This window comes from Phoca vitulina, unplaced genomic scaffold (genome assembly GCF_004348235.1).
Source record: "Phoca vitulina isolate PV1807 unplaced genomic scaffold, GSC_HSeal_1.0 scaffold14, whole genome shotgun sequence".
Lineage (NCBI taxonomy): Eukaryota > Metazoa > Chordata > Mammalia > Carnivora > Phocidae > Phoca > Phoca vitulina.
The window spans coordinates 28,099,836-28,123,422 of NW_022589717.1; the positions used below are offsets into that span (position 1 = coordinate 28,099,836).

The 23,587-nt window shown below is 34.3% G+C and overlaps 1 protein-coding gene across 6 annotated transcripts in view; it reads right to left on the reverse strand.

The window, feature by feature from the left end:
* Positions 1-23,587, reverse strand: part of FBXW7 (F-box and WD repeat domain containing 7) — a 217,896-nt gene that overhangs the window by 5,866 nt on the left and 188,443 nt on the right. For all 6 annotated transcript variants that reach the window (XM_032412997.1, XM_032412996.1, XM_032412994.1 and 3 more), the window contains 6 exons: positions 21,066-21,207; positions 11,645-11,779; positions 6,914-7,037; positions 4,354-4,490; positions 2,820-2,933; positions 1,403-1,584 (listed from right to left, as the gene is read on the reverse strand). In XM_032412997.1, coding sequence (XP_032268888.1) covers positions 1,403-1,584; positions 2,820-2,933; positions 4,354-4,490; positions 6,914-7,037; positions 11,645-11,779; positions 21,066-21,207 — 834 coding nt within the window. The remainder of the gene's footprint in view (positions 1-1,402; positions 1,585-2,819; positions 2,934-4,353; positions 4,491-6,913; positions 7,038-11,644; positions 11,780-21,065; positions 21,208-23,587) is intronic.

The following is a 23,587-nucleotide window of genomic DNA, read 5'->3' on the forward strand; positions in this document are numbered from 1 at the left end:
TTATAATTCTGGTAAAATTAACCAGTTTTAGAATATCTTCAAACAAAGGCTGCTTATGCTTATAATTATAGTCAGTAGGCTATGGAGGTATTAAGATATGCAGATTTTGGAAGATACACATGGGGAGGCAACAGAAATCCCTTAAAAAATTGGCCCAACATTATTAAAGCTATGCTCTTCTGAAGACCGGAGTGATACAAATATCGCAAGCACCTTTGGATTACGAAGGAGAGTTGAAAATTCAGGTATCTTCATGTTAGTCTTAAGAGATAAAGATAGGCCACAGTTTCTACATTTGGAAGAGTAGAAAGGAGCATTGAGAGATTTAAGTCAGAATATAATGGAAACTGAAATACAAGGTTTCTTAATGTCAACCCCCCCAAATTTTAATAGAGCACACTGTTCAAAGTAGATTCAAATTACAAATGAAATAGTACTTTTCTTCACATATTACAAATCTAGCGTGAAATCTGCTTAATGTAATGGTTTTCACAAAGAAGATGTTGTGGATAGAATTAAAGGTAAGGACGGGAGCGGATTCATGGTAAGGACCGCCAGAGAGACCTTTTATGACAAATGAAGTTGAAATCGCATTTGTTTAACGAGGTACTGTGAAGACATGCCAATAGAAGATCGAAAGGACTTTAACAGAAGGGCTTTGAGGAGGAGATCAAAGCAACAGTAAAGGCACTGAGAAGAAAAAAAGGCAAGCCAGTCTGGTTTGGCTGAAACTATTTTGAAAACTGGATTGAGGATTTCTTCCTTGATTCGATAGACAACAGAAGGCTCTCAAAGGGCAGTGATACCATCATAATTAGAAAAGGATTCTCTGTCAGCTGTGTAACAGGTGAGAAAACCAAGTGTGAAAGCTATGTCACTAGTTCAGGTGATCGGTAACGAGAGACTCAACAAAAACCCGCAGACCTCAGTTTTTGTCTAGATATAAGGGGATATGATGGACTGCGGGTAGGGTGGGTGGGTAATTAAAAAGACTCAGAAGCGGGAAGCCTGAATAACTGAATTTGTCCCAGGAGCAGAGATAAAAATGTAAAAAAAAGAGAGAGAGAGAAAGAAAAAGATTGTTTTGGAGATGATGAGTCATCAAAGATACAGAACAATAAAGTGCCACCCAAGATTAGAGAATAGAGTTTCAAGGAGGAAGCCAACAACGCCATTAAATGAAGAAGTAAATTTAAAGACAATCTCCCAATTTTAAGCCAATACACTACTGCTTTGCTAGTATAGAAACATCTGAAGTCTACTAATTAAAGTCTAATTTAAGAGGATACTATCACCCTCTCTCTAATAAACACTGTACTATACAACTGAACTCTACACAGAAAGCCTCAAATTCACAAATAACAGAGGAAGAATTCCCAACCACTACAGGATTTTCCCTTACCTTTTTTCATGGAGATGCATACAGCGGACAGTGGAAGTATGCCCATATAAGGTATGTATACATTCTCCAGTCTCTGCATTCCACACTTTTAGAGTCCGATCTGTAGATCCACTAATGATGATATTGTCTCTCATCTGTGATGACCATACTCCACCTGTGTGTCCCACTAATGTTCTCAGACACTGGAAAAACACTTAAGATGGTTACTTTTGGGTAGAAAGAAAAATGATTTACATAACATTTCAGTAGCTCATTAAAATTTGGGGTAAAGTTATTTATAAAATTTTATTGTTTGGCACATCAGAAAATAATTTTTCACATCAATATAACATGATACCATCACTATTTATTGCTTTGCTTATTCAGTAGCATTACATATTAAACACACAGATACAACTGAGGAACAAGTTTGTAGAAAGTAAAACACTTCTCATTAAAGTATGACAGCTCCAGCCTGGTCTCTGATGAAATAATGCTAAAACTGCAACTTGGTTTCTTCCATAGGAATGGATTCAATGAAAGAATGCCAACCGTGTTAGGTGTGGCTACATACCACATTTCATCTGAATCTGCCCCAAGGCAGTAGTTAGGAGCCAGGCAAGGTACTTCTAGACAAGTAAAGACAGATATTAAAACTCTGAAATAAATCCAAAACTAATATTACACTATGGAAATATGAAGCTGCTTTAAAAAATTTTAACATCCGATTCGGACTATTTAGAAGATTCTTGCCCAAGAATCAGCATGCTGTAAGACATTTTAAAAGACAGGTTTTTTTCCCTCACATTTTCCTCTGTGTTTTTTTAGCTGGTCAATTACTTAATTTATGCAAACATTCTCCAGTGGATAGATAAAGATAAAGTATTCACCACAGAACCATTAAAGTATAATACTGCATGCAGTGAAACTGATTGCTTGGACTGCTTTTTTCTTCAAACTCCTATTTAAATACTGTATCTGCTTTACTTTCATCTCACAGGGCTTGAGATAAGCCTAAATTAACATGATCTACTTAACTTCTAAACTACAGGTAAGTTATCAACAAAGCAGTTTACAAAGAAAAACAAATATCCCTCAATCATAGTTTTGAAAAAGATTAAAAAGGACAATATAACTGAGATGGTTAATAAAAGTGGGAAATATTAAGCCAAGAAAAAGGAAAAAAAAAAAGATAAAGCACATCTGTAAAAATCATACAATAGCTAAGTCACAAAGATAGACAAACTATTTACAGGAAGAAACTAATGACATCCCTTATCCTGAGAAACATTCTCTTTGTGCCAGGGGAAAAACTAAATTAGAAGCTCTGATATTTGTTATCGAAATAAGCTGTGGTCAAAAATGAACCCATGTTTTCCCTTTTTGATCCTTGCAAAGACATATACAAAAAGTGAAGTGTAGAAAGAAGTAAGCTTACTTTGCCTGTGACTGCTGACCAAACTTTTAAAGTGTTGTCATCAGAACCACTAACTATTCGGTTACCACAAAACTGCAAGCATGTGATCACATGATCATCATGTCCTTTCAGAACCTACAAGATAAATGTACAGATTAGAAATACGTTATTAAATTACGTTTTTTAGAATAATGGTGAAAAGAAAAATAAAGCCATAAATAGGAGCAGCAACCTACAGCTATTTCCAAAATTACAATTTACATAAAACACAAAGTATCATCCTTCCTGAATGATGAATCAAGTATTAAACATTTTATTTTTTCCATATTCTATGATTTATATGTGAGATATCAACTATTAAAATTGAGTAATTCAAGACTTTTATGTTAAAACTTCATAAAGATGGTTCAAATACAAATGTATTTTATAATTATTTGTTCAAACCAAAAAAATATACATCTATGTTTTGCAATTTCACACACAAAAACAAAAGCACCTACAAACTAGAAAGACAAGAGTAACAATAATTATCAACTTTCTCAACTTAAAACAAGAAAGGCCTGCGGGCGCCTGGATGGCTCAGTCGGTTAAGCATCTGACTCTTGATTTCGGTTCAGGTCATGATCTCAGGGTCATGAGATCGAACCCCAGGTAGGGCTCCATGTTGGGTGTGGAGTCTGCTTGAGATTCTCTCTCTCTCTCTTCTCCCTCTGCCCCTCTCCCCCAACCCTGCTCGCACCCACTCATTCTCTCAAAAAAAAAAAAAAAAAAAAAGGCCTGTTATAATCTATACATATTAATATAACAGTATCTCCCCTAATTGCTTTTTTCCAGTTATATAAATACATCTAAGAATTTCAAGCATTTTGCCACTATTTATATACTTGCAGTAAGACAGAAAATCAGTATTACACTTAAATTTATAAAAATAAAACTCACAAGAAACACCCAAAACACAAACTATTTACAAGAGATGCCAAAAACACAAATGCATACTCCTCAAAAAATCATGTTCTAACTACATGGTCAGAGAGCAAGCAAATTCTTAGGTAAAACGTATATAACACAAAATTCAACAGGATATTCAGAAATTTTCATTTACCTAAGGTAGAATGACATGCAATTCAACTCATCTTTTAGCATCTTTTACCATCAGTTGTCAGACTGGAGAAATTAGCAATAGGGGACTATTGTTCATTACATTTTCAGTTATTTAAAAATATACTGTTTTCGGGCGCCTGGGTGGCTCAGTTGGTTAAGCGACTGCCTTCGGCTCAGGTCATGATCCTGGAGTCCTGGGATCGAGTCCCGCATCGGGCTCCCTGCTCAGCAGGGAGTCTGCTTCTCCCTCTGACACTCCTCCCTCTCATGCTCTCTGTCTCTCATTCTCTCTCTCTCAAATAAATAAATAAAAAAAATCTTAAAAAAAATATATATATATACTGTTTTCTTTCTACAGGAGATAGATGTCAAGTTATGCTCCTGGCCAAGAAGAGCACACTAGGTACCAACACTAATCTGTGGTTGCTGTTACGATGTGCCAGAGTTCAATTACCTTAGGAGACTTGAGTTCCCCTCGCCTCCAGTTAGTATCAATTCTGTGCTGCCTGATGTATGCGCTTTTCCACGGACTGTGTATGAAACCTGGTTTTATGACTTTTCTTCTCTTGATGTGCAATGGTTCATCAATACCTAAAGTTTTAAAGACTTAGAGTGTAACTGCTGTCACCAATAATAAAAACTCCACATTTTATAATACATCTCATTTCCTCCTATGCTCAAAACCACTGAAATGCAGGATGCTGTCCAATTTCTAACACTGTTAGTATAAAACAATAATGTAAAGTTTGCATTCCTTATGGCATGTTTTCGTATTTTTTTCATTTCTTTCTCTAAATAATTCTATGAAATGTTGGGTGAGGATGTGCAGAAATTTGAGCCCTTATGCAATACTTGTGATAATATAAAATGGTATAGCAGCTATGGAAAACAGTACGGTCGTTCATCAAAAAAATTAACCGTAGAATTACCATATGATCCAGCAATTCCAATTCTAGACATACACCCAAAAGAATTAAAAGCAGAAACTTGAACAGGTATCTGTACACACATGTTCAGAGCTGTAATCATTCATAATTGCTGAAAGGTGGAAGCAACCCAAGTGTCCATCGATGGATGAATAAGCAAAATGTCATGTATGTATGTATGTATGTATGTAAACATACACACACACACACACACACACACACACACACACACACACAATGGAATATTTATTCAGACTTAAAAAAGAGGGGAATTCTGACACATGCCACCACAGGAATAAACCTTGAAGACAGTATGCAAAGTGAAATAAGCCAGTCACAAAAAATCAAATACCATATGATTCTACTTATATGAGGCACCCAGAGAAGTCAAACTCATAGAGACAGAAAATAGAACGGTGGTTGCCAGGGGCTGCAGGGAGGAGGACTAGGGCATCACCATTAAATAGGTATGGACTTTCAGCCGAGAAAGATGAAAAAGTTCTGGAGATGGACTGTGTAACAACATGAATGTACTTAATGCCACTGAACTGTAAACTTAAAAATGGTTACAATGATGAATTATCGTAGGTATATGTTACCATAATTTTTTTAAAAAGTCATTAAAATAATGATTCTATGAGAGAAGGTAAGGCAGGGATGATTAATCCCACTTCATATAATACAGATTTTTGAGAAGAGAAGGTTTCACTAATTAGTCCAAGCTACAGACAGGGCAGAGGCAGGATCAGAAACTAAGTATCTTGTATCTTCACCTTTCACTCACCTGTAACCTCCTTGAAGGGGAGAATAACTTATAGAGTATCTGTCTCATGCTCTGTGATTGTTTCTAAAAATTTCTGATTATCAGAAACAAATCATATTTTTACATTTTTTTCAAAAATATTATTTTTCTATATGCCTGCTGGGAAAAAAGTCCTTTCTTTAATTAATATGGAGGATACCTTCTCCTCTACTAAGAAAGGAGTTTTGTTTTTGTTTTTGTTTTTTTTACAGTTTTCAAGAACATAAGCTCCATGATGGGAAGAAAATGGGAGTTCACTACTATATCCCCAACATGTAAGAATGTCTAGCCCACAGGAGGTGTTCAATAAATATTTGTGGAAGGAAAGAATAGAATACGGAATATTTGAGTACTGTTAATATAATTTGGGGGTTTTCTGTATTCTATTTTATTTTATTTATTTAATGAGTGAATGAGTGAGTGAGTGAGTGAGTGAGTAGTCATTTATTTAGTGTGAATTCCAGTCAGCGAGTTTCTCTCCCAAGGACAGTTGTAATTATACCTTATCTCTAATTGTAAGTATTGGAGAGGCAGGATACCTTTCTCTTCCATAAAATCACTGGTAGAAATTCATATATATCTTATTTTAAGCAAAAGTTTATATTTTGTTTGTCTTTTTTTAAATTGAGGTATAACTGACATACAATATTAGTAACAGGTGTACAGCACAGTGATTTGATACTTATATACATTGCAAAATGGTCACCACAATAAATCGTTATCCTCTGCCAACTCACAAAGTTACTACAATATTACTGACTATATTCCCCATGCTTTCATCACATCTCCATGACTTACTTATTTCATAATTGTAAGTTTGTAGTTCTTAATCCCCTTTACACCATTTTGCAACCCCCCCCCAAGCCCCCTCCCCTCTGGTAACCACCAATCTGCTCTCTGTATCTATGGGTCCGTGTTTTGTTTTTTGGGTTTCCTTTAAATCATCCTCATCTTGATCTTTTCATTGTTTGTTAATTGTACTAGAGACTGGGAAGCAAATCAGATATATTTGCTATTAGTTATTAGTGCTCATTAAAGGGGTTAGCTCCAAGATTTGGCTCATTTGAATGTGTGGAATAACCTGTGGATTTTATATAAGTAGATGAATGTAAATGAAGACTCATTCTTGATTCTTCGATAGGCTGCCGAAGTTCTCTTTTCTCAGTTATCCACTACTTTATTCTACCTGCACCTAAAACTTCTAATTTGTACTTTTTCTATTTGTTTTCAGAATCACTTTACTTTTTCAAAGTATAAAGATTTTCTCTTGTGGTTTTGAACCTTACCCTCTTCTTTGCATTTCTCTCTCCAGAGAAGGTTGTCTTCAGCCAAAATTCTCCAGTAGCGACAGGTCTGAGCCGCTTGTAGCAGGTCTTTGGGTTCCAGGAATGAAAGCACATAAAGTGCCAGCTATGGAAAGGAAAAAGCATAGAATACCCATGTTTTAAATATATGTGTGTGTGTGTGTGTGTGTGTGTGTATATATTTATAACATATAATTAACTTATATACAACTATTTTCAGTAGAATGAAGTACTCCTAGGTAAACATAATTCTACATTCTAATTTTTAAAATTATGAAAGGCAATACTAATAGTCAGTCTTAAAAATATACCAGACTTAAAAAACTTACTCTATTGGTTTTTATGAACTTCACTCCACCAACTTCACCTCTTCAAGGAATACTTATTAAGCTTCTCTGCCTCTGCTCTTGCCTTTGTTCTGTGAGCCTCAACTCGAGAATTCTACCATTTATGTCTACAGGTATACTTTATTAGTTGCTTAGATTCTCTACTTTTCTCTCCCCACGACCATGTAAATTCACTGAAGACAGGACTTAAATTAAGAAATGAGATTTCTAGATATTCTGTGTGTTATGATTTCAGATCACTTCTGACAGATATAATTAATAGTTCTTTATCACGTCAAAGTGTTTATTATCACAATGATGAACTTTTCAAACATTTATACCCTTTAGTGTAAATGACAATAGGGGACAATTACTAAACTGCTCCACAGACATATAAAAGTAATTAGGTTCTAATTACTTTACATTGCTTATGGGGATTTTCTTGATCAGCCAGATAGATTTTTGAACTAGCTCTTTAGTATATCACTGATTTTAAAATTTTGTTTCCAATACTTGCAAACAATTTTTTTTCAGCATGTTTACTCAATTCAGGTAAATAAGGGAAGAGGAAAGAAGAAAGGGGGGAATGGTAGCTTCTGAGTATGCTTATCCAATTAGCCTCACTAATCACATAAAAATTTAAGTTATGATATTAGAATCAAAATGAGCTAAACACAGCAATAAAGTTTAGTTTTTACAGAAATTAAATTACAAGAATTAAAACAAACGATCATTCAAAGGGCCAAAGGCCAAATGGGAAGTAAAAGCACAATTTGAATTATTTTCTGATGCTAAACAGTAATTACATGACATAAATTATGCTTACCCAAGAACTTTGTATATAGAGAGATCATCATTAATCACATATTTTTTGAGTACATTTCATATAGAAAATACTCCAGTCAGTATTCAATTTAATACTACTACTAATAACTGACAGTGAAAGGCTTTTTGTGGAATAATTATTTTGGTCTATCAGAGAAGCCCATTCAGTCTGAGTCATTTTAAATAAAAAGGCATAACTATATTCAACAATCTACGTATATGTGTATATATACATACACATATATAAGTACGCAAACATATATATATCTCAACATTGTACTTTTTTAACGGATACTCCATAAGTCACTTAACTTTGAAATTATCAATCAGTCAAAGCCTGGGTAAATTTGCTCAGTGTCAGTATAACAGTAATGGGATAACACCATATTCTTCTTCTTCTATGTGAAATTGATATTTAACATAGAAATTATCAGGGACAAAGTTATACTGGTGGAAAAGAGATGCTATTTAGTGCCCAAGATATTTAATATGGTCATATAAAAAAGTCTATTCTTTGCTTAAGTTATCCAGCTGAAGTAGAAATTAGGTAATTCACAGAAACAGTCAATGGATCTTAAAGGCTAGAAAACAAATCCAGAGCACCTCAGATTTCAAAGGTACATCCCAAATCATCAGTTATAATATCCTTCATTACTGGTGATTGTGAGATCACCTAGTCCAGTGTCTGCATGCATTAAAGAGGAAAGAAACATTTAGGTGCTAAAGAACGTTGAAGTGTTAACTCCACAGGTAACTGGCACACTTTCCTTTAAAATAGCAAAGACCCTAACTCAACCATGAACTTCAACTTATTCTATTTAAATCTAATCAGTTCTATTCAAAACATCAAAGTATTTCAGAAAATACACACAGCAAAATAAAAAATATGAATAAGAAAATCAGAACCAGTAAAAATATAAATCAGAAAAGGTTTAAACCAGGGGAAAGTAGAACACAAATATACTGGCGACAGTATATTTACATGGTTTTTTAATTAAACTGCCAACCAAAAAGGGAATGGCAATTAGTTTCACAATTCTTAGTGTTTATTATGGGGGAAGTACACCAGTTCCTCAAAGGAAGCAAGGTTTTGTCATGTGGGGTTCCTTATATGGGACAGAGAGTGGGCATTGTCCTGAACTACATCTCTAGATCACCAAAGCAGGGGCTTACGGGTTTCTTGCAGACAAGTAAAATGGTCTGGCTAATGCCGCGTTGTGTTCATTTGTCTTAAAGGTAAAATCTGGATTAGTAATTCCTCCTAAGGACTTCCACTAGACAGAAGCTCTTAAATTGAAAATCTCTTTCATATAATTAACTTTTCCTTGACCAAACTTGAAATTTCAGTAACAGTTGCTATTTTTTGTTTTTCTCTTATGTAACCTATATAAGAGACCACAATATTATATCTGAGAGGTAGCTAACACTTTCCCAGAATTGCTGTATTTCCATGGACTTAACTAGTGAAAGAGGGGGGAAAAGAATAAAGAAAATGTTGGCTGATCCTATGTTAAAAATTTAGGTTTTACTCTAGGTCATCTACTATATCATTATGCTTTTCTTGGTATTTACTTACAAAATAAGGATAAGGCTGTTTATCACAAGCCTCCCATGTGAGACTAGTGAGATTTTTATCAAGGTTTTGAGATTAATATGTGTGGGTAAAGAGCTCTGAGATTTGTTGAAAGGAATTATAAGAAAATTATTTTAAGTCCATTTCCTGACATGAAGGTAATGATGTTTTAAATAATAATAGTATGTAGTCTCTGATAATAGTTTCCTTAAGGATTTAGATCTATACCATTATTTCTCCACATATAAAATAAGGCATTTTTTTTCAAAATAGGAAATGTTTCCTAGTAGTTGAAAAAAAAGGAAACACAGATGATCTGCTAAGTCAGGGTCCTCTCTCATTCTCCTGTCTAGCCTCCCTTCTTTTTCCTCAGGCAATCTTTAAAAGAACAGTTAATCCAAGAAAATCTTTATTGCACTTAGACCAGTTATCGATAATTTGTGCTTAATTCTTAGACTCTTAAAAATATTTCATATTCTCCTAACTTTAAATCACATTTTATGTGTCCAAAAGTTACTATGGAAATACAAATAAAGTAAAACGAAACAAAACACTCACCATTCTTAGATATAAGGGGACAAACGAGACTAAGCGAAAGTCTATATTTTAATAAAAATACTACCTTCTAAAATAAGGAGGATATCCAAGGAAACCATGAAGAATATATTAGAGGTGACTAACTTTACTTTCAGTCACATACTTAGAAAAGTGCTACCTACTATGAATGTCCTTCTGGAAGCAAAGAGAGCTTATGTCATTTCCTAAGCCAATTCTATTCAAAGTGTTCAGTTTTAGAATGAGCCAGCAAGAATAAAAAAATTTTTTCTGGGACAATGCAATTTTTTTTTTTAACCATTTTAAAAAATCATTCCAAAGCAGAAACATTTCAGTTTGCTTTTTCCTGGAGTAATGCTTAGTTTCATACATTGAATATAAAACTATTTTATTCATACCCAATGTGAAATTATTATTGAGACTATGTTTACTGCCCACAGGATATTTAGAATGGTTATTCACTCCTTTTCATATTTGAAGTTTCAAGATCATTTGCAGTGATATATTATCATTTTATATATTGTCTTCTTAGCTGACATATAATTAGTGGCACATATATAATTTGTGAAACTATAAACCATGGTGACATTGATTATTTAATCTTACATTATTTGCTGATAGAAATGAAACCGTGAAGCCTATAACATCAATAAAAGAACTACATCTAAGCTATGCCTCGTTTATACTGCCAAGAATGCCCATATGATCATAATCAATCTATGATAAAAAATAGTGTCAGTTCACATGAAGATATAAAAGCAAATGGGCATAAGTAATTCCAAATGGGCAAAGTGTATCTCCAAATAAGAATGTAATCAATGAAGGAAATCGGTAATTGCGCGTGCGTGTGTACGTGTGTGTGTGGGGGGGTGGGGAGATGGGGCAAGAAGAGGGATGATTAGTAGAAAAAGATATACATGTGAAATTCCATATATTTCAAAACAATTACACAATGTAAGTTAACAGAGAACTACAACTCATAGAATCACAAAACTATTAGGGACTATTAGGGACTTTGGATAAATAAACAATAAAATAAGAAAAAAATTGCTGTTTTAATAAAATCAGAATTTCTAAAAAATCTATTACTATATATAATAAATGTACCATGACAACTAAAGGTTGGACGTTAAATAACCTGGGAAAAAAATCATGATAAAGAAATAATCAAATTAATGGAACTCAATAGCTTACTCTCATATATGACTTATTGCAGTGGTGGAAAGAAGTCACTTAATCAGTCCATAAATATACTTTACTCTGAAAATATTAAGTCATAGCAGCTTATCATTTACAGCTCTCTTTAACACTAATTAAGAGTGTTAAACTGACAATACTGAATACCATAATTAGCATGACCATGTTTAAAGGTGGTTGCTGTTGAGTTATATTTTCAAATAGCACCCAATGAAGAATATAATTGATAGCCCTTACCTCTTTAGGGAGCAAGGAAATGAAGTCTCGTTGAAACTGGGGTTCTATCACTTGCATCATATGTTTTACTTGGGTTGGTTCACAACTATCAATAAGCTCGTCTAAAGCAAGCAATTTCTCTGGTCCACTCCAGCTCTATCAAAAAGGAAGTAGAAATTTTTATTATTTTTATAGATGTCTCAAATTATAAGCTCATAAAGGAAAATCCACATTTATACATAACATAAAAGGTGGCTACTTATAGTGAAATTTTCTCCAAAAGTCACTGATGTGATAATCAGTCTCATCAAATTTACTAGCTACCTTTATTTTGTAAAATAAAAAGCAGCCATGGTTTTGACAAATATTTTTGCACTGCATTATTTATTATAAATGTTATATGTTCATCTACCATCAAAATACCGGCTGAGAAACCAAAGTTTTATTTGGAAACATCAACTTGGCTACTGAGTAAATAGGATATTTTGAAAGATGATTTTCCTTCCTCTATATTCTTTCTAGTGGGCACCATAAAATTTGATGGCGTTAATAAGGCACTGATCTGAGAGTTAAGAAACTGGCAGCATCACTTAGAGAGAAATTAATAATTGGATATACTGCACATCTGACAAACGCCTGTGATCCACAAAATAAAAGAGCTTTGATTTATTATGCAAAAATAATTTCAGATAAAAAACAGCAAAAATATAAAACAGTAACTTAGTAATAAAATTAGCATATGAACAAAAGGGTCAGAAACAAAGTACTACAAAAACAAAAATACATCATAATACTTTAAAAAATATGAGCCATTTTAAACTAGACTGGAGGATTATTTAAAAACATCTTTTTTTTTTTTTTTTGCCAGTGAGGAACATCTGCACAGAATACCATGATTCCTAAAAGGAAAAATTAAAAAGCCATGTGAATAATTTAAAATGTTAGAATTTCCCCTCACAATAATCACATAAAACATTTAAATAACCTTGTGATATTTAAGTGAAAGAACATCCTTGAGCAGGATGATTTAAGTACATTTGTGAATTATGATGTCCATTTTGGAAGCAGGTGAAGAGAGAACAATAGGTGGGGTTTGGAGCTAGAAAGATCTGGATTTTGACATTCCATTTCTTGCTCAAACCAGGAACCTGGATTTTGTAACATGTGAAATAGATAATAACTGAAAACTGAGATATACTGAGGATACAGGAAGCCTTATTTAGAATGCTTTTTAAAGTACTTAAAAATTTTTTTACCCCTTTAGAATCTACAATGAATTTCCTTTCTTCTTTTCTATCGTAAAGTGTAGATTATGTTAATACTATCAAATATTTCAGTAGTACTCCTCCCATAGCACTTATCACAAACATTATCTTATTTAATCATAAAAACCCTGGAAACATTCCCATTTTACCCCCAAATAGGAGGAAACACAGGCTCTAATAAATCTTTTTATTTCTATATATACACACACACCTAGAACATTCTCCTGGAGCACTCATCTTGTATCCTTTTTAGTTAGGGTGAGGATTGATACATAGAAATAAAAAATACTCATATACATGTATCTGCATACACATGACCAATTAAAAGCAGTTAATTTGAAGTTAGATTGTTTTATTCAGTTTTCCTCACACAGCTTCAAATCCTGGTTCAAAACTTACTCTTTGACAAAACTTAACACTGATCAATCTCCACTCATCTCTGATCATTTAGTGTCAATACTATAAAAACTCTGATTTGATTTACATTCCACATAGGACTGAAGATGGGTTTTCATAACATGTTGTTCCTCTGCAACTATATTATAAGGATTCATGGACACTAGTATAAGGACATGCCAATTTGGGTGATGGACAATTTATGCTGACTAGATAAAAATGCAGCTTTAATTAAGTAACTTGATAGCATAATAATTTTTTAAAGATTTTATTTATTTATTTGAGAGAGAGCAAGAGAGAGAGAAAGCAGGAGAGGGAGGAGGGTCAGAGGGAGAGGCAGACTTCCAGCTGAGCAGGAAGCTGGATGAGGGACTTGATCCGGGAACTCTGGGATCATGACCTGAGCCAAAGGCAGATGCTTAACTGAGCCACCCAGGCGCCCCTTAATGCAAACTTCTTAAACCCCTTTGCATATATGAATGCCTGCCCTAGAAATAGTTTATGGAAGTGTTTATGGTTAAATTTTGATATAAAAATAAGGATATCGTATGTAATCTTTTACAATGAAAAGAGTAAAAAACCTTTCAACATATTACTACTCTATATACTTTACATAGATTAATGACATTAATAGCTACGATGAATATTTCTACTTGAAGGTAATATATATGTTTGATGTTTTTTTTTTGAGTAAATGTATTGTTACTGTTTTCTTAAGAAAGGAATAGAAAAGCATTATCAATACATGATACATAACTGTGTCTTTTATCAAGGGATGTAGAATGAAAAAAGCCAGAACAGAAGACAAATAACTGATTCAGACCTTAAACGCTAAAAACTGTGTCAAAAGTGTCTATATACTTAAGGAAAAGTCCATGACAAAAACTATGCCTGAATAGCACAATGTTTCTAGGACTTTAAACAATGTTTTGTTTTGTTTTTAAGATTTTATTTATTTATTTGACATAGAGAGTGAGAGAGCACAAGCAGGGGGAGTAGCAGGGGGATTAGGAGAAATAGGCTCCCCGCTGAGCAGGGAGGCTGATGTGGAGCTTGATCCCAGAACCCTGAAATCATGACCTGAGCCAAAGGCAGATTCTTAACCGACTGAGCCACCCAGGCACCCCAACAACATTTTTGTTTTAAACACTATTTAACAAGTCAAATAAAAAGTATACCTTGATTTAAATTATACATATATTCAGCAGATGGTACTTTGTGACATTTTATTGAAAAGTACACCACTGACAAGGATTAGCATCACAGTCTGTAAACTAGATCGTAAATGAGACTGTTTCCACAAGCACACATATTTCAACAGTCTCATTACTCACTGAAATCACATCTCTTAGATGGTTCCAACAAAGGTATGAGCCATATAGACACATTCCTCTCTCCAGCCTGGATTTCTTCCCTGGACTCCAGACCACTATATAAAATTGCTTACTCAATATGTATTCTTAGATATGTAATAGAAACTTAACATTTCCATGATCTTTCTCTTCAAATATGCACGTTCACAATCCTCCCTATTTCCGTAAAATGTAACTCCATTCTATTAGTTGCTCAGGCCAAAAACTCTGGAATCATCCCTGACTGTCCCATTCTCACCACTGTCAGATGGTTCTGGTCCATCAACAAATTTAAAAGTTTTAAACCTCAAAATATATCCAGAATCTGACCATTAACTACATTGGTCTAGCTACTATCATCTCTCACCTGGATTATTCCTATAACCTCTTACCTAGTCTCTCAGCTTCCCACCTTTGCTCTCATCGTTCTGTTCTCCACAAAACAGTCAGTGATACTCAACTCTTCTGCTTAAAACCCTCTAGTGGCTTCCCACTTCAAAGCAAAAACCGAAGTCTTTAGGGTTGGCCTACAAGGTTCTAATTTCCTACTCCTATCCCTCTTGTTTTCTCGCTTTAGCCACAAACACATCAAGCATGCTCTGCTTCAGAGCCTTTTCACTTGCTGTTCCTGGAACATTCTTGCCCTTGATATCCACATGGCTTGCTTCCCTATTTCCTTCTGAGACCTACTCTGGGCAACCTTTCTAAAATTGCAAACCAGTTCCAACCACCGCCCCCCCCATTCCATCCCCCTCCTGACTATAACGCAAGTTCTGTGAAAAAGGGATTTTGGTTTGTTTTGTTCACTACTGTATCCCAAATCCAAAGTAGAACCTAGCACCTGACAGGTGCTCAGTAACTATTTGTTGAATAAATAAATGAATCCCCAAAGAGTCAGGAAATAGCGCACCACCACGATCTCAAAATTCTCTCCAGAGAGTATTTCTAGTATTTATATTTGACGGTATCACTAGGACTTATTTTTAGTCTGGTTCCAGGGCTGGTTCCAAATTTTGTACACATACATGATTTACCACCAAGGGAAGTACGTATTAACTTGAAAAACTAGCAGTTAATGACTATATTAAAACAAAGTAACAACAACCCACACCAACCTTTAATGAGGAATAGTGGAAAGAGCACTGAATTGGGGATCAGAAAAGCCAACTTTTGGAGAAGATACTGCCACTAATTAGATTACAGTTTAACCTCTGTGGGCCTTAGTTTCTTTATCTACAAAAGTGCTGCGTAATTCTGATAATTATTTTATTTCTGTTCTGAAAAACAGTTGTCCTGGATAAAAGTATCATCCTTTGGTCTTTCATGGTAAAGTTATGTGAGAATGTATTTAAGGGGCTAGGAAAAACATTCCAAATTCAGAGAGGATCAAGAGAAACAAAACTTATTTTGTGGACAAAATTGCAAATGCAAACTTGAAAATTCCCCATGGAAGTGGTATTTTATTTCAGATAATTAGAGCATGCAAGTAGGAGAAAAGAATATAAGGAGCACTGAACTGTAATCATGAGCTTGGGTTTCACCAGTAAATTCACCGTGGAACTATATGAAAGTGCCTTAATTAATCTGAGTCTCAGAGACCCCACCTGTATAATAAGGTGCTTGGTGAAGACCAGTGTCACCCAAATGCTGGTTGAGGAGTGTAAGGATCAGAGTCCTACGACTCACCATCAAAGAGTCTGATTCAGTGGTCAAGGTGGGGCTGAGGATATTTTATGTTTTAAATAAAAAACTCATCCAGTATTGATGCAAGTGATTCATAAATAGTAGTGGTTACTAGTCTGGATGATCCCTATAGCCCATTCAGACAAACCTTTTATGACTTTGGGCAGTACTATGCCTGAATTTCACGTGGTCAAGAACTCAGCTCTCCTGACTTTCTTAAACTCTTCCTCACACAAGGTTTCTTGCTCATACTGCTTCAAATACAATTGCAAAGTAATACTAAATTCATTTTCTTTTGGCATCATCCTGTTTTAATATTTTGTTGACTAACAAATAAAGAAGACCTAAATAAAATGAGTTAAGAGAACATGTACAATTTCTAAGTGTTAACATGGAACTTAATTAAATCCTTCAAGAGAGTATTTTTATTCCACTTTTAATTTCAAAACACGTAAGTATTTTCTACTTTATCATTTAAAAAAAATATTTTGAGTATAAGTATTTTCAAAGTACATTCACAGTTTTAATGCAATGCAAATTTGTTTTGATTAAAATAATGCTAATAATGTTAAGCTAATAACATTTGTAGGAAGCTGTTTTTACTAGCCCTTTTTTAGACCGGAGAAAACAAGGGCTCACAAAGGCTATTTCTTGACCAAGAGAGGAAACTAACATTTATTGAATCTCCACTATGTTTCCAAATATAGCTTTAAGCACATTACTATATTGTCTCCTGTTTGACAACTTTTTAGTGTTATATCTGTTTTACAGAGGATGAAAATAAGGCAGAGTGGTTACATAATACCAACAAAATTCCATAGTATTAGGAGGCAAAGCCAAAATTTGTACTAAGATCTTTTTCTTCTAAGTTATATGTGTTCCTCATTATATCAGGATACCTCTAAATATAAATTTCAACATAAGATAATGTTATAATGTTATTGGTGCCTTTATTAAACCCATATATTAACACACAAATGCACAAGCAAACAAAATGACCAATCCTCTGTCCCAAAATTAACAACCTGAAGCATCAACCTGGCTGCCAAAAAAAGCAGAATCAATGGCTACTAAAAATTTAAACAGTACAAAATTTCTGGTTTGTTGTTTTGTTTTGAATTTCCACTTCTATATTGCAGTGGCATTTTGTTTCAATTTCCCTTTATCCAAAATGGTGTATCATTTGTTCTCATTCAATTTATAAATTGAGTACAGAGTACTTTGTCAGAATAGATGGAGCTGGACCAAAACAATGCTGTATCATTGCCTTAGGAGCAATAGCAGAACAGTAAGGGGACAAGCTCTCCCATTTTGCTTGTTATGCAACGGAAAAGTCCTCATTAAATACCCCCACAGCACATCTGTAGAAATCATGCCAGTTTAATTATCCCTCAACTATAGCACATAGGTCAACTCATGACTCCCCCACTTTACTATGAAATTATATCTCTCCACATGTTAAGCATGAAAGCATTGTAAGCTTTTAGGCAAGTGATTCATCTCTAGTTCCTTTGGTGCCAGCCCTGAAAATAAAGGGCAATGCCCAACAATGAGGCCCTGGGTGTGTCAGAGATGGATATGGTACTCAAAGGATTAAGGTCCTGATATACCTGTCTAGTTGGCCTTTTGTTGCTAGTAGATTTCTTTGCTGCAGAATATTTATCTGAAAAAAATACACATAGTACTATACCTGCAGGGATAATTCTATCTATTATTCCTATTAGCTAAGAACAAGTTTTCTTCACTGCATTTACGTGTCACATGAAAAGCAATCAAATGGGCTTCTTTTTACAGAACAAAAGCTAACCTAATATTCTTTAGTTTATTGAACCTCATTAATTCTAAGAAATGATTTTTTAAACAACATTTTCGAAGATGGAATGCTTCTAATAACCTATGGTATCTCAGACTTGATACATACAATATGTGGTAACGTGGACATTTCAGTAAGAAAACCATGAGCGAGGGGCGCCTGGGTGGCTCAGTAGGTTAAGCATCTGCCTTCAGCTCAGGTCATGATCCTGAGGTCCTGGGATCAAGTCCTGCATCAGGCTCCCTGCTTAATGGGGAGCCTGCTTCTCCTTCTCCCTCTGCCACTGCCGCTGCTTGTGCTCCCTCTCAAATAAATAAATAAATAAACAAAATCTTGAAAGAAAAAAAGCATGAGCTAGCGAAATAGGCAAGCATTGTACAAAGAACTCCCTAAAACATCCTCCCTGCAAAATAAAGCACAAAGAGTCCTAGGAACAGGCTCAGCAGGGGGCCTGACTCTCCCTCTGCCCCTCCCCTGCTCATGCTCTTTCAATAAATAAATAAATAAATAAATAAATAAATAAATAATCTTTAAAAATGCTATGAAATCAGCTTCTGCATTACTCTCAAGTGCTGTGCTGCTCGCATTGTATGCGTGTGCAAGCATGACAACACATACCTATATTCCCATCTTGGCTTAATCAAAGATGATAAAAATCTTTAAAGTATTTCTTTAAAAGTGTGAATGTCTGAGTCCTATTTTCACCTTACTGATGGATAAACTTCTTATCAAAAGGATATGGTAGGGGTGCCTGGGTGGCTCAGTTGGTTAAGCATCGGCCTTCGGCTCAGGTCATGATCCCAGGGTCCTGGGATGGAGCCCCACGTCAGGCTCCCTGCTCAACGGGGAGTCTGCTTCTTCCTCTCCCACTCCCCCTGCTTGTGTTCCCTCTCTCTGTCAAATAAATAAATAAAATCTTAAAAAAAAAAAAAAAGGATATGGTAAAAAAAAATTAAAATTCTGAGTGGATGCATAGGAAAAAATTAAAACTTAAAAAATCAGGAACCTGAGGTAAAAGAACTGGGAGGAGGAGAGAGAACAATCCTTGGGGAAAGGTAAGTTTAATCAATTTGTGACGATGCAAACAAAAAAAATTCTTTGTAATTTTAGTTGTTCATAACGTTACAATAAGAATAATATACAACTTTAATTCCTCTAACCCACAGATGCTCAGTCTCACACTGGTGACATTTTGGGCCCGAGAACAGTTTGCTATAGGAGGCTGTCCTTTACATTGCCCCTACCCACTAGACGCCAGCAGTGTCCTGCCCTCCACCCCATCAGTTGTAAAAACCAAAAATGTTTCAACAGAGGGAAAAATCTGCCCCCTGTTGAGAACCACTGCTCTAACCTTTCAGTTACCAACTGAAAAAAAAGGTTACCCTAGTTTCTCTGAAATCACCTGAAGGGCAGAAAACAATTCTAAAAATCCATTTAAAAGCAACACTGATTCAAGTAAGTTTTCTAGCGATAGAAGAAAAAGAATAGGACATTTATTTAGTTTTTGCCCAGGAATTTAATATATAAGGATTTACATAATGGATGTCTTAAAAATCTGAAATATCAAATAAAGTCAAGTAAAGTATCTTCTTTTTCCTTTATGCATTTTTATTCCCTTATGCATTCATAAAATAACTACCAATCGAGCAGTCGGAGGTAAGGAAATATATTCATTTTACATTAATGCCATGGCTAATATCAGAGATAGCTTCACTTTACATAATTTATATTATTTAGTATTTACAAAGAACAATTAAGCAAGTGTTAAATCTAGGTCAACCATTTTGCTAAATACTTGATTTATATGCATTATCTCATTGGAAGAAGAAATAAATCAATTTACTATCACTATCAGGAGTTATAAAATTCCTAACAGAGGTTTGGTTGTAGCCAATCTTCCTGGTAAACTTCCAAAGAATTTAAATCCCAGTAAAATACAGTAATCAGAATTTGAACATAATAAGCCATACACAAGCATGGCACAGATGAAAAGAAGCTGTATCAACTCTTGAAGACTACTAGGGTAACAGTGATGGGTAAGTCACCACCAGTGACTAATTAGCAGAGTTCCCACATTACTCCTAAATGCTTAACTTCCAAGCACTATATTTTATTTATTTTTTAAAAGATTTATTTGGGAGAGTGCATGCGTGTGCACACCAGTGAGGGGAGGGGCAGAGGAAGAGGGAGACAGAGAATCCTTAAGCAGACTCCCCGCTGAGCATGGAGCCCGACAAGGAGCTCAATCCCAGGCCCCTGAGATCATGACCTGAGCCTGAAACCAAGGATCAGCTGCTTAACCAACTGAGCCACCTAGGCAACCCCTAAGCAATAAATTTTAGAGAGCAAGTACATTCAGCAACCCCAGAAACCCAAACATAAAGGAGAAAAGGAAGAAAGGTCTTATTATCTAAAAGGCAATAAAAAATGCAAATGCACACTAATACAAAATAAGCACTGGATTCTCTCGATTGATACACTTAAAAATTAAAATGAGCTTCCTTATTTTCAAAAGCATTTTTTATTGACATATACTTCACATAACATAAAACTCACCATTTAAAATGTACACTTAAATGGTTCCCAGCACACCTATCTTGCTATGCAACCATCATCACTAACGACTCCAGAACATTTCCATCACCCCAAAAAGAGATCCCGTATCTATTAGCAGTTAGTCCCAATATCCCCTCACCAATCACATTGCAATCACTAAACTACATTCTGTCTCTATGGATTTGCCTGTTCTGGATAGTTCACGTAAATATAATCATGCAATATGTGGCCTTTTGTGTCTCGCTTCTTTCACTTAACATAATGCTTTCAAGGTTCATCCATGGTGTAGCATGTAACAGTTCCTTCTCATGGCTGAATACTCCCTTATTTTTTACAGCAATTAAGTGAAGCATTTCAAGTACTGTTAGACATGTCACCTGAAACATTTTCAGCCATTCCTGGAGGCCTGTAGGTGGTTGTACAGATGTAATTCGGCGTCGTTGTTGCCCTTGGCCATTGGCTGCTCTCAGGTCTCCAAAAGTTGTTGGTGTTGCTGAACATGGTACAAGCCCAGTGGTACTAGAAAAAACAACAACAACAAAAAACAAACAAAAAACCCCACAAGAGTGGAAACAAAGATAGGCATTTATTAAGAATAATGGGCTTTAATTTAATAAGAATATGATCTGGCATATTTCAAACATCAATAGAATTATTACTTTTATTTGCTTATTCCCAGAGAGCAAGGATACACAAAATCTAGTCTGCTATTCTTAGAGTAGGTTTCCTGCCTCCTACATAGGCACCTGTTATTATCCCAGCAATGCTAATTGCAACCAAATGACAGAATCTCTATGGCAAAACTGCAACTTGTTGATACATGTAAGTGATGTTAAAATATATTCTTAGAAGATACAGGTCCCACCTCTCTTATGACCACTCTTCAGTGACTTAATTAAATAAAAGTTCAAATTTCCTTAATAAAAAGAGTTGTAAAACTTACTAATGCTTTAAAAAATTCATATGTAGAAGCAGTATGCTCAAATATTTTGGACATTTCACTAGATACATTCTAAATTATTTGTAATATTTATTTCTTTTCAACTTTCCACTGTTGTTTATAAAGCTTAGCCTAGATGACATTTGACAGGAACAAGCCTTGATTAGACATATATTTACTCAAAACAGTTAAATATTGAAAACTTACTATGTTATATATAAAACTAAATAAAATGAGATGATCTAAATACTTTTATACAATAATTTAAACTGAGACATTAAAGAAAACAAACCTGAAATTCAATTCTGCCACTAGTAAAATGAAAGAGTTAAGACTAGATGGTCTATCTCTAGAACTGTCCAACTTTCCTAAAAATGACTAATAACAGAAAAAGTATAGTTATAACCAAGTTATTAATATTTTAAGCTTTACTTTCTAATTTCAATAATAATTAAACTGTTTATTCTTGAGGTAAATACTGAATATCTCTATTTTAGAGACATTTGGGAAAAAAATGCAGGAAGACTCATAATTACATTTGTAAAATAATCTTCAGCTTATTGAGCTATGATAATAAAGTGTTTTAAATCCAAAGAACATATAAATTGTATCCTAACAGCTCAATATCTGCTCTGATAAATTACTAATGAAAACAATTCCCCAATTCTTTACTATCCAACGTATCTCATTATTTTGTTAAAAAATGTATCTTAGTCACCATATTTTACAGAAAAATCTACATATCTACCATCTTTAAATCTTTTAACATTATACATCTATGATAATCTCTAACATACAATTAAATCTGTCTATCAAATTTCAAAAGTAAGCTCATTTTCTTCTCCAAAATGAAACAGAATGTGATCATAACTTAAATTTTCTAATAAAGAAGATGTTAAGATGGAAAATCAGTTTCATTGTTATTATTAGAAAATCTGTCAAAAAAATTAAAAAACACCAAATATATACTGACAAAGTCTCCAAAAAGACATGGAAATCAATCTGCTGTTTGGTTTGCTTTGGTAAGATTATGTTAAAAGGCTGAAAACAGAACGTGCACCTTTTCAGGTGTTTTCTCAATATAAAAAGTAAGCAACTAAAGGCAAAATTCTATTAAAATGTGTCCTGTAGTAAAAATTTAGCATTTGTTTATAAGCGGCCTTAAAAACAACTGAACCATTTAATACCTTTGTCCTGGTATCAGCCATATTATTAGAAGACCAAAATGACATGGCTGACTGGAATCTACACATTAAAAATAGAACATTTTTAACATTAAACTCAACTTTCTCATCTAAGAAATACTTTATCAAGACTAGAAGAAAAAAGCAAAAATGAAGAGTTTCACTTGTCTCTCTATCACTCCACACCCTCTGGTGGAGGTGCCCAAACAGTGAAATTGTCAAAAGGCAAAGGGGAAGAGAGAAGGGGACGGGACAATCAACATGGGGAAATCACACAGAAAGCATTTCTTGAATAAATAGGAGATAGTTTTATTTTTCTCTTCTGTATCATCTCTACATTTTTTGCATATAAAACTAATTATTATGATTTCTAAATTTCATGGAAGAGCATTTGAAAAAAATTTTTTCTACAACTGAATGAAATAAAAATATAAACTCTTTGGGGAAAAAAAGAGATGCAATCTCTAACAATGCTCAATCACAGAAACTTAAGTCTGAGGAATGTTAATTTTATTGCATCTTATATAATAAGCATAACTTTAAATCAAAATATTTAGGAAAAAAAAGAAATACCACCATCATGAAGTTCTTATGGCTTCTAGAGCTAACTTTTAATCAGTAATTTGAAGAAGTGACAATTATGCAAAGAAGACCAAAAAAAGCTCTGAAGATACTTTTGTCTTTTAAATTTTAAAATACCAAATTCCAAATGACATCCAAAACCATTTTTAATTGGCTGGGTAATAGATATTGTGCTTAAGTTAACCTAATTAGC